This window comes from Apteryx mantelli, chromosome 6, assembly GCF_036417845.1.
Source record: "Apteryx mantelli isolate bAptMan1 chromosome 6, bAptMan1.hap1, whole genome shotgun sequence".
Classification (NCBI taxonomy): domain Eukaryota; kingdom Metazoa; phylum Chordata; class Aves; order Apterygiformes; family Apterygidae; genus Apteryx; species Apteryx mantelli.
In genome coordinates this window covers 37,662,347-37,679,681 of record NC_089983.1, presented here as the reverse complement: position 1 = coordinate 37,679,681, position 17,335 = coordinate 37,662,347, and the positions used below count along the sequence as shown (strand labels likewise).

Here is a 17,335-nt window from a genome sequence, read left to right as displayed (position 1 = left end):
ACTAAAACACTTGCAACTTCCCTGTGAAGGGTAAATCAGAGCATTAAAGGGCTGTAGAGTTAGTCTCAGGGACAAAACCACCATCAGTCAGCCTTCTTCTTTCCCGTTGCTATTTGAGCCTTTGAGGAGACTACACTGTCACATCATCCTTTCCCACCCCAGCCTCCTCCTCAGCTCCCCACAGTACTGTCTGCAACCCCTTTGAAGAAAAGAACCTCATTGTCTCTTGTAAATCTCCCATCTCCATAGTGCTGCCACTTGAGTAAGCTGGGCCCACAGCAAGCACTTCTGAGGTATCTGTTACTACAGTTGAGCAGTGTTATTGTGAGGGAATAGCTGATGGAAGAAAGAACCGCTCCAAAATTAAAACAGGTAGTGTAAAGCCACCTCTGACTTGGCTAGAGGTGGAAAAGACTCTCCCCACCCCGAGTCCTGCAGCCCATCACCTAGTTATGCAGCTCTGTCTGTATGCTGTTGGCTGTTTGGCTTCTGCATTCCCTGGAAGCAGACTTGCTATTGCATCCTGGGAGCCACGACCAGGCTGCTTCAGTAACTCATCTTTCCTTCCATTCACAGGTCTGCGCATGGTGACTCGACCCATGTGAGAGCTCTCTAATGTGAGTACCCAGCAGCACACTTTGCTGTCTGTGGTCTGTGGACGTTGACTGGCATCTAAGCGACACCCCTGCTCCCTCCTCTTCCCCCTAGACACCAGTGTCTTAGAGCCTCCATGTACATTTGCTATGACATACATCAGTGTTGATGAGAGACAGGAAAACTGCCGGGTGATCTTGAGCTGCCAAAATAATCAGCTCTATGCACAACATGGCTTAAAGGATTTTTCAGTTAGCAGCATGCATCCACTAAAGAACTTAGACACTGAGATTTTTTCTGGGGACTTCCACACTCTAGACTCCTGCCACGCAGGCAAGGCACCTTTGGCCAATCCTGTGGAACACCGGATGTATCGGAGCGTGGAGAACCTTCACTGGGCAACAGTAGCTGACTCTGGGCTGTATTCTCACTGCCGGAGCCTGGATAATGAGATCATTTTCCACTATAAAGGCACCAGGCATTGGTCAGAAGGCTGTGTGGATGTGACCCCGGTACAGAGCGCATCGGACTCTTTGAGGAAGCTTTCTCTCTGTGCTAAACAGACATCACGATCAGCACAGAATGTGCTCCTGCCTCCCTTTGCCAAAGTGCCTCAGTGGCTCTTCCCTTCTGCAGAGGAAAGAGCCCTCCACAGGGATGCCAAAAAAGAACTGAAGGAGAAGCTGAGGCTGCACAGCACCAGGGTGGCAGAGCCCAGCAAGCCAGTGCGCCCACAGGCAGCCCTGACTAACCTGATGGCCCGGGAGTTCTTTGAATGCCAGACATGCAGGCAGTACAAAAATGGTTGTGGTCTCAACTGCTGCACAGTGTTGGTGGAACGCAATGCTCTCAGGCATGGCCTCACAGGGAGGCAGAGACTGTGTTTTGCCCACAAAATCACCAGTCCAGAAGACATCAAGCAGGAGGCTCAGAGAAGGCTTCAGCTCCAAAGGCAGAACAGCTCCCCCAGTTTGCCCCTTCAAGACACTGGGAAAAGCCATGAGGTGGCCAAATCCAGAACAGCAGAATCCTTGGAACAATGGAATGGGGAAACGGATGTCGAAGTGACATTGGGGCAGAGTCAGAAAGGACGCTGTAAAGGGAGGCTTTACATCCCCACCTTTGAGGAATTCAAGCAAATGAGAAGTAAGGAGGCAAATTCATCTGCCAGCAGCAGTGGGCCAACAAAGTACTCAGATAAGGCACTTCTTGCAAACAAGACCCTGGAGGAGGAGAGCAATAAGAACGTCTGTCCAGAAGCTCTGGAGACCAAAGCTGTGAATGAAGCCACAGTCACAGTGGAAGAGGATGATGATGTGTTCCATGAAAACCACATCTCTGCTGGCTTTTCCCATTATCCAGCTGCATCAGATGGCTTTGGAATGAGCAGCCCTGAGGTGAAGGACATGACCTACCAGATCTCCAGCCCGGATAGGTCCCCAGTCCCCATTTGCTCTAGCCCAATTCCACGATCACCTTTGCAGGCAGTAGCGATCCGCAGGGCTGGGCAGGAGACCTTCAGTGATGAGCAGCAGAAAGGAGAGACAAGACAATTGAATGATGTCATCCACCTTACAGGGCAGTCGCTGCCTTCTGAAGCCCAGTCATCTTGCTGTTCATCGCTGCTGTTAGAAGCCACAGATTTATCCAGTTATGGAGCTAAACTACAAAAAATGAAGGATGAATTCATAGGTTCAGCCCTGGAACTTATTAAGAAAAGGTAACATGGTCTGTGGGGTCACCTGAAAGCAATTCCCTTAAAAATCTAATCTCCTGATATGTACGCCTAACTCCTGTAGCTGGAACACTCTGCAGGCAGAGCCTTTCATTTTAGGGACTCCAATATCTGTGTGGATGTGTCTTTATGCTATTGAGCTTAAACTCCATCTTTGCATGGGATTAAGCATCAAAAAGCATTTTCATCAAGACTTTGCCTCTTTGTGCACCTAAATCCTGCCCAGACAGCAGCCAATAGTAGTCCTGATGCCCCAATTTCCCACCCATTTTATTTCCATAATAAATTGTTGACAGGTCGGTGTTTTTTTGAATGTCTGTTAAAAGTAGAGAAAGCAGAGAGGTACAAAGTATTACTACAAGCCCCTAGAAAAAAGATGTAGATCTGGTCCCATCACCACAGGACATGAATTCAGGTGGTGAGACATAAAGGAATAAGCACTTTCACTTATTGCCTGTAAGTAGTGAACTGGCAAACTAATGAGAGTAAGATAGCTGCGTGAGCAAAATCTCATTTTTTCTCTCTCTTTCACCACCCTCCAGAGACCAGCACAGACAATGAGTGAAAATGCTTGCAAATACTGTCCCCCTGCCAACTCAGAGAGTATAAGCAGTGACTGAAAATACTTCCATAATATCTTCCTCCCTCTCCTCCATCCAGGGTTTTCCCCTTCTCTGGGTAAGGCATTCACAAGGGCTGCTTCCTCCAGCCTGGTTTTGGACATTGCAGTCCTGCTCCTGCCTTCTGAAGAAATGGGAATCCTTTTCTATACAAGCAGGTGGCCCAACAGGAATCAGTGAAGTTCTGGAAGAGGAGCTAGGAATTTGGAGCAGTTACTACTGGCTAATCACTAGATAAGGCTGGTGGAAGAAGGAAGAGTAGGTGTTGATGGAATGATTTGTTTCCATAAACTTGGCTTTCGGGACTAACTTTTCCAAGAATTACATTTGACTTGGTTCTTGGTTGCTTCCAACATCCACAGATGTGGTGTGTGAAATGCCAGGGCTCCAACCTTGAACACTGGATGGTATTTCTGGAATGCTAGAGCTCTGGAGCTGGACTCAATTTTTAGAGGAAAGGGACTTCTACACAGGAATGAAAGTCATCTAAAGGCATTTTTTGGAGTTGAAGCTGCCTGTGTAGACAGAGCCAAAGTGACAAGCAGATACTTCTGCATTTTGTAATCCAAAGGGAAATAGGTGGTGTCAGAGCCGTAAATGCTTCTTTCAGCTGTCCAGTCCAGCCTTTGTGCTGTTGTGCTAGAGCATGAAAAGCTGATGAAGAAATAGATGAGAAAGGTATGGTATGCAACCATTTTCATTGACTCGGCTATTTTTATCATTGATGTGAAATGAAATACGCAGAAGCAAATAACACAAGCCGTGAGTAAGAGCATAAGAACAGCTGTCTCCAGGCAGATCAAAGGTCTGACTGGTATCTAGTCAGAGGTGCATGCACAGCAACGTGTACGAGAACTGGGTAGTGCATATTGTATTTCCTCCTACTACTCTCCTAGCCTCCAACTACCTTCTGCTGAGGGACTTTATGATTTCATTGTGGTTTCTGTGCTTTTAATAGCCTCAGTCATTTCAGTTTCTGTGCATGGGCCCAGTCCCCCCCATTTGGATTTGTTAAAGAGTATAAGGTGGTTTTATTAACGCGAAAATGGAAACTCATCTGAAAATGTGAATGACAGTGGTTCCGTGATTAGAGAGATATTGTTTTATTGGAGGAACCACCCTAGCCTGTTTATTTTAGATAGTAGTAACAATTAATAGTAAAGGCTGTCATTTCTTCAGGATAGCAGTAGAAAAACCGATCTGTTGGCAGTGCCAAAGAAGTGGTTAATTCCAGTTTCCTTTGGGTAGAAATTTCTCACTTTTACATCATTTTCACCTGAGACTGTAAACTGACTGAAGATTCATTCATAATTCAACCTGATTCTCACTACAGAGGCCCGGCTTTTTGGGTCTTATGTCAAATTGTCAAATTACACTCACTGAAGTCCAGGCAACATTTTTTCTAGGTCTCAAATGAAATGAACCAAAAGCTAGGCATTCAGTCCCATTTCCACAGGTACTGAGCTCAGCAAGAGTAAGGTCAAACCTTTGGTATAGATGCTGTGATGGAGTGTCACAGAATAAGAGAGCTGAGACTGTCTTCTCTTTCTGGTGGTTTTGTGTAAGTGTTACAATTTTACAAAGCAGTTTTGTCTGGCAGCTTAATTGTCTCCCCAGCAATTCATACTTATTTACTTATAGCTCATTTAAATGGCTTAATATTTCAGCAGTGAGCATTTGTTTGCTTTGCAACTTTATAATTATGGCAGTTTTAATCCCCTCATGAGTCGCTGGATACCTTTAACTTAGGTTGTAATCCCATCTGGGAAGGAGTGTTGAGATCTAGGTGGAAATCCTTTAGGCATTTAAATGTATAGTCCACTTTCTGAACCTGTTTAAGCAGCAAAGAGCTCAGGATAAGGATTGGCCAGAACCAGGGGCTCCTGTCTATGAAATGAGGTGAGAAGGTGACAACAAAAACCTGCAAAAGCAAAAAAAGGACACAACTGCGGAAGAAGGCTTTCTGAAAAGAGTGATTGGGTTTATTTGGGATGACACAAGAATGGTGGGTACAGACACAGCTTCCCACAGCAAAAAGAACCCCAATTCTGGAAGGAAAGTGCCGGGGGAGGAAGGGACAAGATTGTTCCCATTAGCTAGAAAGAGTCAGGAAGGGCTGAGAACTGCTGGCCTGGAAGATGATACATCTATGAAGGGTCCCACAGAGATAAGGAAGGAAAGCAGATGCATTTACAGTTGTATACCGCAGACCCAGTGCCTCTGTTGCCTCAAGATTCAGAGAAAGCCAATGACCCAGAGATGTAAAAGGGCATTCAGAAAGAGCCTGCCTTGGGAAGTGCTGGTCTGAGTCTACCACGTCTTGGAGAGAATGGGAAAAATTCACGTCATCCCCAACCAGAATAACTCCTATCCCAGGAAGTGGTTTGATCCCACAAAAGGAAACATGCCAGGCACTCCAAGGGGTTCAGTAAGGACTTTTGTCATTATCCTTACATTACTGTAAGGAGCAGGGGAAATAAGTCTGACATAAGGGATGGCAATCTCTGGGCCCAGGTGGCAGGATCCCCACAAGCCATGCAGTTGTGCTTACAGCCATCAATTAACTGCAGCTGGCAGAGAGGGTAGAGCACAAGGAAAAAGCAGTATGCAGGGAGTATAGCCGGATGGTGGAAGGAAAGACTATTACACAGGGAGGCAGAGATGAGAAAATGAATAATACAGGAGGTGTAAAAGAAAAGATGCTCTGAAACCTGGAGTAAATGCAGTTTAGACCATTGTGTAGGTCATCTGAGTGATACCAGAAACCAGTGCGTTTAGTTCAGTTTTAAGGCTCACATAAATAGAGACCATGGTAGACTGGAAGCTGGCATCAGCGAGGGTCTGCTGACTGGTAAAACTGTACAGCTGGAGGAAGAATTTCATAGAAAAGGAGAGGAAGGCTGAGAGAGCAGGGAGAGGAAAGAAGCAACATCCAGCTTGGCCTGGCAGGCTGTCACTGATGGTGTGATGGGAGGGTCCTGGCTGAGGAAAGAGAAGCGAAGACCAGGTCTGACTGGTGTGAGCATGGGAATGGTGGACTTGAAATGCTGTAATGTAAGATGTGGTGAGAGAAGTGCCTACGGGATAGGGTCAGAGAAAGGGGAGAGAAGGACAGAGAGAAAGGGATGGTTGTGTCTCCAAGGAGCCTGCTGATCTCCAGACATACAGTAGCAATACCTTCCTGGAGCCCACAGAGGAACAGGAGCCGCACAGGGGGATCTGGGATCACTTTGGGCTTGAAGGTGAATGCAGACAGGCCACATGCCCTGAAGAATAATGTAAAAGCCACTAGCTATTTCCTTTCTATCCAGAGCCTTCAAATAATCCCCACTGTAGATGCAAGCAGAGGCACTGCTGTGCAACCACCTGAAAGTGGAAGAAGTCAGATAAGCCTAAGGAGCTGGGCCTTTGGCAACAGAGTTGGGGGAGCAGAAAGGTGGCTTAAAGCTGGCTTGTGTCCCCCAGTCCTTCTGTAGCTCTGTGCGAGAGCAGAGGGGGTGGCTCGAATAGGCATTGATGGAGAACCACTCCTGGCAACTGAGATCTCTGCTTGCGGGTAGGAAGAGGACAATATCCCTTTTTCTTGGCTATGTTCCCCTCTCCCTCCTAAGCCAGGGGCAAAGGTTAAAGGAGAAGCCCTAAGTTTTGGTTCTACAAAACTGCTGTGTCCTCCTTGTTTTCCCTACATTCCCCTGATCACACTGGCAGTGCAGCGCACAGCAACTGCTCTGCGGTGGCAGCACTAACCTGCACACAGCATGGCCAGTACCTCATTGCAGAGACATTTAATCACAATTAGAAGTAGAGCAGTCAAACCAGGGCTGAACAAATCTCTATTCACACAGCGTGGGCTCTGCCATCATTGCCTTTCTTACCTCTAACTGACCGACCGTGGAGTGGGTTTAATTTCTCAGATAATATCCTGTCACTCTTCCTTAACTCAGCTCTCTGGATGGTATTGGTTCTTATTTCCCACTTCGGGTCGTGTTTGGAGAATTTTTTTAAATATCCCTATGGCTTATGGAAACCACAGTAACCAATGGCACATGGTTCCCAGCTTTCCTTATCGGTGGAAAGCTGCTGTCTGCTTCACTTAGAGGAGCAGTAATACTCCGGAGCACTTTCCATGTTTCAGTGGGTGATCTTGAAGCACTGTAAAAATGACAAATGAAAGCTCAGCTTCTCCCTGAGAGTATGGGCTTTATGGTGGGAGGTGATGTGATCAAGAGGACAAGATAATATTCCACTTCTGAGCTCTTCTGCTGACCTTGGATACATCCTGTCACCTTTCCATGTCTCAGCATGTTCCCTTCTTTTTGTGTATTTCAACCAGAAGCTGTTTGGGGAGGAGTGGGTTTTGGAAATGGTGGTTTGCTGACAGTGGCAGATCCCCTTCAAGAGATTTCTTGCTCCCTACTCTCTGCCTTCCCTCCTCCCTCAGCTGTGCCCTGCTGAACTGTTTGGACCTTACCCAAAACAGCATCAATGAAATGAACTGGTTGGGAATACGTGCCTATGAGGGAGGGTATTTTTTTTAAACCCGGATCATTTCACAGACTGATCTTAGATCATGGCCACACAATTAGACCAAACCAACTGAAGGGGTGGGTACCTCCAACCATGGCTGGGGACGGGCGGGAGGAAAGAGACAGGCACCTCTTAAACCAGATCAGCCACAGGACAGTACTGTGGGACCACGGCTTTGCTGTGTGCGTCTGCAGTGCTCTTACTGCAACCCAGTAAGGGTCTAATACAGTCTGTAATACAGACTGCTCCCTTTCTACAGGCAGGGAAGGAGAGGCCTGTAGAAACTGAATGATGTGTCCAAATCCACATGGCAGGGAAGCAGCAAAGCAAAAAGTAAAAGCCGGGAGCCTCCTGTTAACACTGTGCCGTCACAGCAGTGTTATGTGCACAGCCATGGCTAAACTCTTTTATAAACTTGTAAATCCTTTGGAAGCGTCAGCTGGGACCTGGAAGCATAAATGGAGAAAGATGAAAAAGCATCAGCTGGAAAGTTGCAAACCAACTTTTCTGGCCTGACAACAGAGCTAGTTTGTGTTCTGGGAGATTTGTTCCCTCTTCAGCGGTTTCAGTATTGGCTGATGGTTTGTTATCAGAGCCAACTGTCACTCATTGTAAAGAAAATGCCCATCTGTCTCATGTGTTTGCTTGTAGCTGAGTGTTGGAATTGCACATTAGCAGTATGACCTACCAGCGTCAGTTTACACGTGAAGCCTTTAAAAAGAAGCAGATTTTATCATAGGAGACTTTTGTTAAGCATAAAATACATGCATAACCTGAAATGTGTTCCTGACCCTGGCTCCCTCTATGTGGAAGCATCCCCATCCAGGCCTGACAACCTTTCTTTTTAAAGGAATCTAAGCCAATAAAAATTAAATAAGTCCCAAATGAAAGAAAAATCTGGATGTTCTTCCAAGCAGGCTTCATTATGCATGGAAATAAGGCATCTTAGAGAGTGTGTGTTTAAAAAAAAACTAATCCCAAGTAGTATAACAAACTACAGCTTCTTCCTCTGTCAAGTCAGTGGTTTTGCACCAGCCTTTCTCTGACTAGAGAGATGGCGTTACCTACAATGAGGGGATCATCAGCTTGGAACAGGCTGCCTGGATCAGGCAGGCCAGGCCTTTGTCGGTCCCAGACAGGATGACCACAAGTAGGAGCCTCCCAGAACTGCCAGGTGGGAAGAGCAGACTCTGCTGCTCCCTTCAGGACTCTTAAGTGCACCAAAAGATCCAGTCAATGGCTGCAGTGGGCTTTGGATCATATGAGATGAAAAACAGAAGGAAAGCTACTTTAATCCTATAATCTCTTCAAAGTATTATGGTTTTTAGCAGGTAACTTTCTTCCAGATGAGCAGTATGATTTCTGTGCTGACAACATCTCTTTAAATAGTAGCGAAAATGGATATGGCCTACTTGGAGTTTTTTCTGGTCCCTGTGGGAGAACCTTATGTTTTATGGACACAAAAATGTCATGTGGACACCTGAGACTTCATACCCCAAACTGATGCTGGCATGAGTGCAGCTAGCCAATTTGCACTTTTATAATTGAGCTGTGTTTAGAGTCCCTAAACACATGCACAGCTCTACAATTAACCAGGAGTTTGATCTATGCCAGCCAGTCTAGGTTTCTGCCTGAACTTTCCCCGAACTGTTGCAGCTGATTGTTCAAACCTGGGCTTTCTGCTCAGCCTCATCTGTGTCAGGATCTGCAGGTACTGCGCATGTGATGTTAATCAGAATCTGCTCCTTCCCCTGCAGCTGCAATGCCGAGACTGCTGCCAAATCCGCCGCCAAGGGAGAGCGTGATCTGAGGAAAGACGATCTCCCACCTCCAGAGGACAGCCAGCAACCCACAGTGATGTCCATGGCAACAGAGACCTGGGAGAACAAGCCAAGCAATGAGGCATCCAGCGATGCTCAACCTGCAGGGAACGTAAGGGAGAGGAATTCCCCTGTCACCTCGGGCATGTGTTTAGGAGCTGTCTTTTTTTTTTTTTCTTTGTCAGAGGCTCTGAAGGATCCCTCCCTTGTAGAAAACTGGGCAGGCTGGGAGCCTGGGATCTGAAGTCACCCCAACTCCCATGATCAATCAAACTTTGTTTAAAAATGGGATTTCTAATGCAGTTAATGAAACAGGAGTCAGTTATGTGCCCCTGCCTATCTGCCACTACCTCTCTTGCAGGGAGTCCAGCAATAACTCCTTCACGGGCCTCCCTGTGCCCCCAGCCCCTCACTGCGGCACTGCCTGGGAGATCAGCCAGGCTCCTTCTCTAGTCTCCAGTCAGTCAAGCCACTAGCATAAGTAAGGCTAAAAGGCAGGTGTTCCTGAACCCAAAATAGTCACAGAACAGAGCCAAGCTAGCTCAGATCCCCAGAGGACAGATCCAGTTCCCCCTTAGGACCTTGTGTTTCTGGGGTCTCTAGAGCTATACTGTTCACTTCTTCCTGGCTGTTTGACAAATGTGAGCTGGCCACCACGGAGCCACTGTGCTCGGTGCTGTACAAAGGCTGTACAAAGGAGAGGGATCCCTGCTGTCAGGACTGAGCAAGACAGAGAGAGCTGGGAGGACGGATTTTCCCACAGTTGGTCATGTGGCAGAGCTGGGTTTACAAACCCACCACTGATGAATTGCCTTTTCCTTCCTTTGGCAAATGAAATGCAGTGGCGGCAAACCAGGCCCTGCTTTGCCTACCCTGCAGTGGGTCCACTCCCCCTACCCCAAGCCCACTTGCCTTTCTTACAGACCTCCAGTCCTGCCTGCCGCCGATCCAGCTCTGACATCGCCCATGAGAGCACGGACAGTGCCAAGGCCCAGCGAGAGTGCCGGCTGCGGCCGCACTTCAGTGACCCCATGCCAACAGACTCCGTGAAGAGGAAGCAGCTGGAGCTGAAGATTGCGGCCGCAGCACGGCAGCATGCACAGAAGCGCCGGCAGGAGCGGGACTATGGTACCCACATCCTGCGCACTTTGAGGGGCTGATGGGCCAGATGCTGAGCCCTGCTATGCTGGCATAAATATGGAGTAACTCTACTGACCCGGGGAGGGGAGGCATTCTGAATTTAACACTGGTGTGCAAGAAATCAGGATCTATCTGCTGTGTCTCTGTCCCTGCCTGGCAGATGGCAGGGGGAGAGGGAGCCCAAGTGAGTTCACAGGCATAGGCAGTGCAGGGGTGGCAGGCCCCAGGCCTCACCTGGAGGTCATTTGCTTCTGCCCCCCTCTTCCCAGTAGCAAAACAGGAGAGGAGATGGCTTGCAGTCCTGCTTTCACCAGATCTTCCTCCCTGGGATTCCTAATGCTCGCAGCTGTGCCAGCTTGAACTTCCCAGGTGAGCTCTGTGCAGCTGGCAGAGCCTGTAATGATTTGTGTCTGTTCTCAGGTCCAGTGGTAGCAAAAGCCAACCTTGGCCAGGGCGGCAGCTTCGATGAGACGCGCCGTGCCCCACGTGGCTCCCTCCGCTACAGGCACCACTGGAGCAATGTCAGCAGCCTGAGCACGGACAGTGGGATTGTTGGTGTGAACGAAGACCGAGACAACCCAGATCCCAGTGAGGCCACCCAGACGAGGTCGGCGGAGGTGGCAAGGGCAGACAGCAGTATTGGCCAGACACCAGTCAGGAAGTGGAGGAACAGGGCAGTGGAAACACTGAGCTCCCTGCAGGCCTGGGAAGCCCACCGGCCCTGCACCGACTGCGGAGAGAGGGACCTCCCAGTGGAGACAGATGCACAGAACTGCAACCAGAGACGGGCTGACCTCTGCGAGAAGTGCTGCAAGCGCAGGACGGAGCGCAAGGAGTCCGTGCTGGAGTTTGTCAATACGGAGGCCAGCTACGGAGAGGACCTGCGCATCATCAAAGAGGAGTTCTACCTCCCCATGCAGGCGGCTGGGCTACTGAGCCAGGAGCAGCTCCTTGGTGTCTTCAGCAACATCCAGGAGCTCATCGACCTCAATGAGAACTTCCTGGAGATACTCCAGGAGGAGATTGATCGGGCTTTTGACCAGGTACAATGCTTGCGTTTTCCATGGGGGCTGGACTAGGCAGAGACAGGGCCAGGTTTTGTATTAGGAAGGCAGCATAGAGCAGGGAATGAGGAGGTAGGACTCCTGGCTTCTGGTCATCTGCCCAATGCCCTTCTCCCTCAGCTGTTGTAAACAAGTGATTTCAGTAGCCTCTGCCAGTTCAGAGCTGCTGGCCTCGCTCCTCTGCTGTGATAATGCCCCTGATGTTAGCAGACCATTGGCCTAACTCGGGCCTGTTACCAAAGTTAGCTTTAAGCCAGTTAGCTTGGACACTGATAAGAGTATGACCATGGGGGTACAGAGCTCAGCTTGATCTGGCCTCCAGAAGGGTGAAGAGGACCAAGCTAGCCGGCCACACTCTTCTCCAACCCTGAGTTGGCTCATTTCAAGCTGCCTTGGATACGCCTGCCATGATGTTGCAGTTTATTGCAGCTTGCCTCCAGGCTGGCTGCTGGGGCCAGGCAGAAAACGGGTGCTCCCTGCTCTGATGACAGCGTGCACTTACAGCACAGTGCATGAGCTGCTTCTACTGTTGCACCCTGCCTTGCACAAGGGACTTCCCTATCCCACCGGCATGGTGGTCAGAGGGCAGAGCAGTATAAATAAGACTCCAGAGCACCAGACAATCACAGCAAAGGACAAATAAACAGCTCCACTCTCTCCTTTTTTGAGGACCACAACTCACTTACTGCTGTATCAGTTTTGCCAGGATGTTTTGTTCTCTAGGAAACACATCCCTCATCTCCCTCTCCAAAACCCTGCATGTCAGATTGAGCAACACACATCCCAAAAACTGGCAACCTTGACAACCACTATCTTTTGCCTGGCGCAGTGAGGACAGCTGTGTACTGCCGTCATGATGTCCTCCATGAATAATTTATTGAGACAATGGCTCCCACAAACAGCTATTGGTTTCCCTGGTTCCTCTCCCTGTCTTTGCCTCCACGTTGCCCTTTGCAGTCAGAGCTCAACACTGCACTGAAAGGCCACCAGCAGCCAGAGACTTGCTCCTTCTCTCGCTGCTGAAATGAGCAGTAACTGCAGAGCCTGTCAGCATACACCTAGACAAAGCTAACAGCATTACGTGGCACCAGATTATTATTATTCCCCTTATTCTATTACACATCCAGAAATCAAAGATTTTTTCCAGGACATTTATTTTTTACTTAGGCCTCAAAGTAGCCAGTAGGAGCACAACTGAAGGAGACTCTGCTTCCCAGCCAGTCCGGTTACTCAGAACAAATGCAGAAGTTGTTAAACGCTGGGTCTGTTATCTGAGTTATAGGCCTACCCTGCCCATTTGTTCCTCAAGTGCTCTTAATTTATGCCTTGCTGCATTAACCTTATGGCAGACCTTGGGGCAAGAAGGGCCCCAGTGCACCCTCCTGCCTAGCAGGCTCATTCTGGCCTCTGAGCCCCTAGTCTGCTGAGGCCAAATTCCTGGCTGAGCCCGCAGAAGCAGAGTGTCGTAGGTCTCTGTATATGTAGCAGAGTGAGCAGTTAGACCAGATTTCCTTCCCCTCCCCACACACTGCTTACGCCTAGACCTGCAGGGACTTCTGTCTGCCATAGAGGGTGAGCCCAGTTCCCTCTTTGGCCTGGAATTCACCAAATAAGTTAATGTTGATAGGACTGAGTGGAGGGTCTGGCAGGACCCCCTCAGTGCTTCCACCTCTCCTGAGCTAATCCAGCAGGGTTGTGTTGCACGCTTGCAGAGTGACGATGACCTGATGACCGTGTGCATCGGTGAAATTTTTCTGGAGTTCGTCAACATGCTGCCAGCCTTTCAGACCTACTGTCTTCAGCAGTCCTCCTCCGTGAATATGCTGAATGCACTGGAGAAGGAGAAGGAGTTGCTCAGGTGAGAAAAATTGCTCTGGTAAGAAAAGGGCTAAGAGTATTTTTTCAGGTTTTAGGGAGTGAAAGTCACCAGCCAGGGGGTGAAGCCTTTGTTCAGCTCAGCTAAATCAAAGTTTTTGATGCTGCCTAATATTTGTCGTTCATGAGTTTCTCTCTTTTGGGGTGAAGAGAGTAATTCACTCTCCAAAACATATTCAGTCCTTGATATATCCTGTTGGTCCCCGGCTGTCTACTGCATTTTGTGGTAACAGTGTTTGCCCACTAACCACTGGGCTGAAATTTCACCAAATAACATCCAGCTGAGAACAGCTCTCAGTCTCTGTGCCAGGCTTAAGCCACTGTGTGAAGCACATATGATTTGAGTTTGTTTCCCATCTCTAGCCCCAGCCTGCTGGACAAATTTGGGTGAGTCACTTTTGTTTTCCCTGCAACAGCTATAAAATGATGATGCTACCAAATTCCTGTTCAGAATACTTTGTAATCTAATGATGAAAGGAGCTACAAATTAATGTAATCTGATATAAACTGATGTATCTGCCTCAGGCCTACGTCAGTGTGTACCAGAGAAAGATCACGCCCTTGTTGTTTTAAAATAATTTAATAGAGGACAGCCAGGATGTTACGTGTTGGAGTCCCAGGCACCTTGTCGCTGCTCTGCAGCTGAGCACAGCTGCAGAAATTGTTGTTAGTTTTTGAGAAGACAGAATTCACAAAGCTGTTAAAACCAAAGGGGGGTTGCGGTGTTCAGTATCTGTCAACACCACACTGTTCATTTGTATTCTGGATGCAGCATCTGCTGGCAGAACAGCCACCATTTCATTCCCTCTTCTTAAATCCCTGCAGAATATTCCTCAACGTCTCCCAGAATGACAACACAGCACTGCGGCGGATGAACCTGAGGTCCTTCCTGATGGCCCCTTTGCAAAGAGTCACCAAGTACCCACTGCTGCTCAGCAGAATCATCAAGGCCACCACCGAGTACCACCCAGATCATGGCAGCCTACGGGAGGCCAAGAGCCGCATTGAATCCCACCTGGAGCACATCAACATGAAAACCAAGCAGGAAGGGAACACATGGACCCTGCGTTCTTTTCGCCAGGACAGCAAGAAGAAAAGAGAAGTCATCAACATTGAGATGAGAGAAACCGCCCTCAAAACTGTAGGTTGGCTGCGGGAGGAGACACGATTTGTGATGGAAGGGCCTCTGCAGCTGGCCCAGCCCCCCGATGGCCAGTGGGTGAAGAAAGGCAGCAAGACCCTGAAGTTCCAGAACATGCAGGTCCTCCTCCTGGTGAACATGAAGCGTGTGTCTGAGTCCAGCCTGGAATCAGCCGAGCCAGGGCCTGTGAAAGATGCCGTGCTGGTGCTCATCAGGGACAAAAATAATGGGAAGTTCCATTTGCTCAGGGAGCCCTTGAGGCTGAGTAATTGTGTCGTCTCCACGGATCCTGACTGTGACGACACTTTTGAACTCATTGAGATCAGGCGGGAGGCGTTTGTGTTCCGGGACAGCGACCGGGCACGGACTCACCACTGGTTCAGGCAGATCAGGCGGTACTCGAGGGAGCTGGGCTCCTGGAAGAAGCGGCGGAACGCACTGCCCAACATCATGATCAGCACTCCTCACACTAGGCCCTGAGTCCGGCATGGGAGACACGCAGGAGAGACTCAGCTTGAGCAGGGCCATGTGCAAGGCCCATTGAGAGACTCAGTGGCTTGAACTTGCTCTGGGTTTTCCTCCATGAAGAACACGAGAAGGAGCCTGGCCCATGTCAACTGGTAATTCTTTGCAGCACTGGAACCAAGTGTTACGGCCCAGTTCTGGTTCCAGCCTTCGGACTCACAGTCTCTTTGTGGCTGATGTAGAAACACAAATAGGCTTTCCCTGAGAAGCAAATCTCTGGAGGAAAATACTGAATTTTACTTGTTAATATTGCACTGTGGGAGAATGGTGTATGATGCTTGCCTTTGCATGGATTGCGTTGAAAGCCGATCTTGACCACATGAGAGAGGTTTCCACCACTGACTGTGTTTCATCAGCATTAGGTAAAGTCAGGGTCAAAATTAGGTGCAGTATTACCCAACAGGAGAAAGGTTGGAGAAAATGATATTTCCACCACTACTCCTAAGGATTATATTTCATTATTCATTTCTGTACATTCAGTCAAAATACTTGTTTAAAAAGAAAAGTCTTTATTCCAAACCATGTAGGTATCAAATTGCTCAGATTCAGCTGCATGCTCACAGCAAACAAAAAAAGCAGACAAGAATAAGTGGAGTTCTTGCTCTCTCACACATACACTCCAAATGTGTCTAGAACCCTGGGGAAGAGCAGTATCCCTCCACTTAGTCTGTTATTTAACTGACTTAGGGACTGGAACATAACGCTGCATCTGAAATATTCCAGAACTGTATGTAAATATAGCTCTGCTACCACTAATAGTGAACTTAAAAGTCTGTGATTATTTAAAAGATGTAATCTAGTGTATTTCAAAATTTAATGGAAAGGAGCAATTTACATTGTACTGTAGATTAACATAAAAGGTTTTAATAATTATGTTTCAATGACTCTAGGTGGGTATTTTTTGATATTTGGGTTCATTTGTTTTCTGGAATTGGTATTTCATTTGGTGCGGATAGCATTCAGGTGAGCTATGTGCCTATGTGCATTCTTTGGACCCCTGAAAAAAATTCAGAAGCTAGTGCTAATGAAAGTGGGAGAACGGTACAGCTGTGCTTCTCTAATTATTACTAGGCAACAACGGACTGGCACAAACTCTTAGGCTTTGGACGCAGTCCTGACGGGGCAGTTCAGTCCCCAAGACGCCAGAAGCGAAGGCTGCAGCGGGGGCACCAAGCACCCCCTGTAAGGCCTGCCCTCTCCCAGTTCCTCAGCGTGGAAATTGCTTGAAGCTGAACAATGGTAAAAAGGCAAGAAAAGGTTTTAACCTTTCCAGCCTGACATTACCACCGACTGTGGCCTTGTGATTACAAGATCAGCAAAATGTCATGCTGCAACTTATACAGCAAAGGCCAGATTATAACTCCAGAGGCTAAATTAAAGGAGCCTGAATTTTGGACAGGGGATCTCGGAGAGCAGTCCATAAATGTTTTTCTTTCAGATCCATACAGCAAAGACAAAGCCAATCAATATTATTTACTGTCAACAAAATATTCCTGCTACAGGCATTCATTTTACAGGAATATCCAAGCAAGGAAACATATATTTGTCCAGAAGTCAACTAACATTAACAAACCCACAAATTAAGGTAGAGAAGGGCTACCCCCATGCAGGTAACTCTAGTCTTGTAAAGTCACCTCCGACACAATGCCCGAGCAGGCCTCCAAACCATATCCAGTTCTTTGTCCTTCTACCACAGCTGCTGCTGCCTATTACACTACTCTGGACACTAGGCAGAAACCAACAGCGAAACATGCGCTTACAGGCTATATTTTCTCTTTATCCACCCTGTCTAATGTTTTACTGTTTTATTTTGTCCTTGAGGAAATTGCATTTTTTGTATCATCTGTAGACTTTACATAGACGTACCCAAGATGTATAGAAGTGTGTTCTGTTTTTAGCTATGCCTTTTAGCTCTGCCCTCATGGCACAGTGCACTCTGGTTGTACTTACAGCAGAGAGCTTCCTTGCATGGATTTCTCCTTTCTTGCCTCCAACTTAGCACTTACAATGTAAGATTTTTCCATCTCTCTGATGTCATTAGTTTCACACTTCTTTAATAAGGTACTGCTTTCCAGAGCAGCCTTGTGAAGTCCTTAGCCACGCTGAACATTATAGCAAGCAGGTTCACTCTTTCCTTGTCCTCAGGAAGAGGCTTACAAAGAGCCCTGCTGTCAGCAGAGAGGAAGCACTCCTGCTACCCACTGAACGATTAACAAATTGGGTTGTTCTGACCTGTTTAGATCAGAACATTGCACCCAGAAATAGCGTCTGATGGAATTAGACCCCTGTCTTAT

At 47.9% G+C, this 17,335-nt stretch overlaps 1 protein-coding gene across 1 annotated transcript; it reads left to right on the top strand.

The window, feature by feature from the left end:
* The first annotated feature begins 742 nt into the window (after positions 1-742).
* Positions 743-15,914, top strand: LOC106499315 (uncharacterized). The gene is made up of 6 exons (XM_013960784.2): positions 743-2,314; positions 9,234-9,408; positions 10,220-10,424; positions 10,857-11,479; positions 13,213-13,358; positions 14,201-15,914. Exons 1-6 carry the CDS (start codon positions 744-746, stop codon positions 14,994-14,996), a joined length of 3,516 nt encoding a protein of 1,171 aa, XP_013816238.2. The 5' UTR covers position 743; the 3' UTR covers positions 14,997-15,914.
* Positions 15,915-17,335: the final 1,421 nt, after the last annotated feature.

Excerpts from the sequence above, each read along its gene's own strand:
- LOC106499315 (XM_013960784.2), top strand. The coding sequence starts at position 744 with ATGACATACATCAGTGTTGATGAGAGACAGGAAAACTGCCGGGTGATC. Across the intron at positions 2,315-9,233 it reads CTGGAACTTATTAAGAAAAG|CTGCAATGCCGAGACTGCTG; the intron begins GTAACATGGTCT and ends CTTCCCCTGCAG. Across the intron at positions 13,359-14,200 it reads AAGGAGAAGGAGTTGCTCAG|AATATTCCTCAACGTCTCCC; the intron begins GTGAGAAAAATT and ends AAATCCCTGCAG.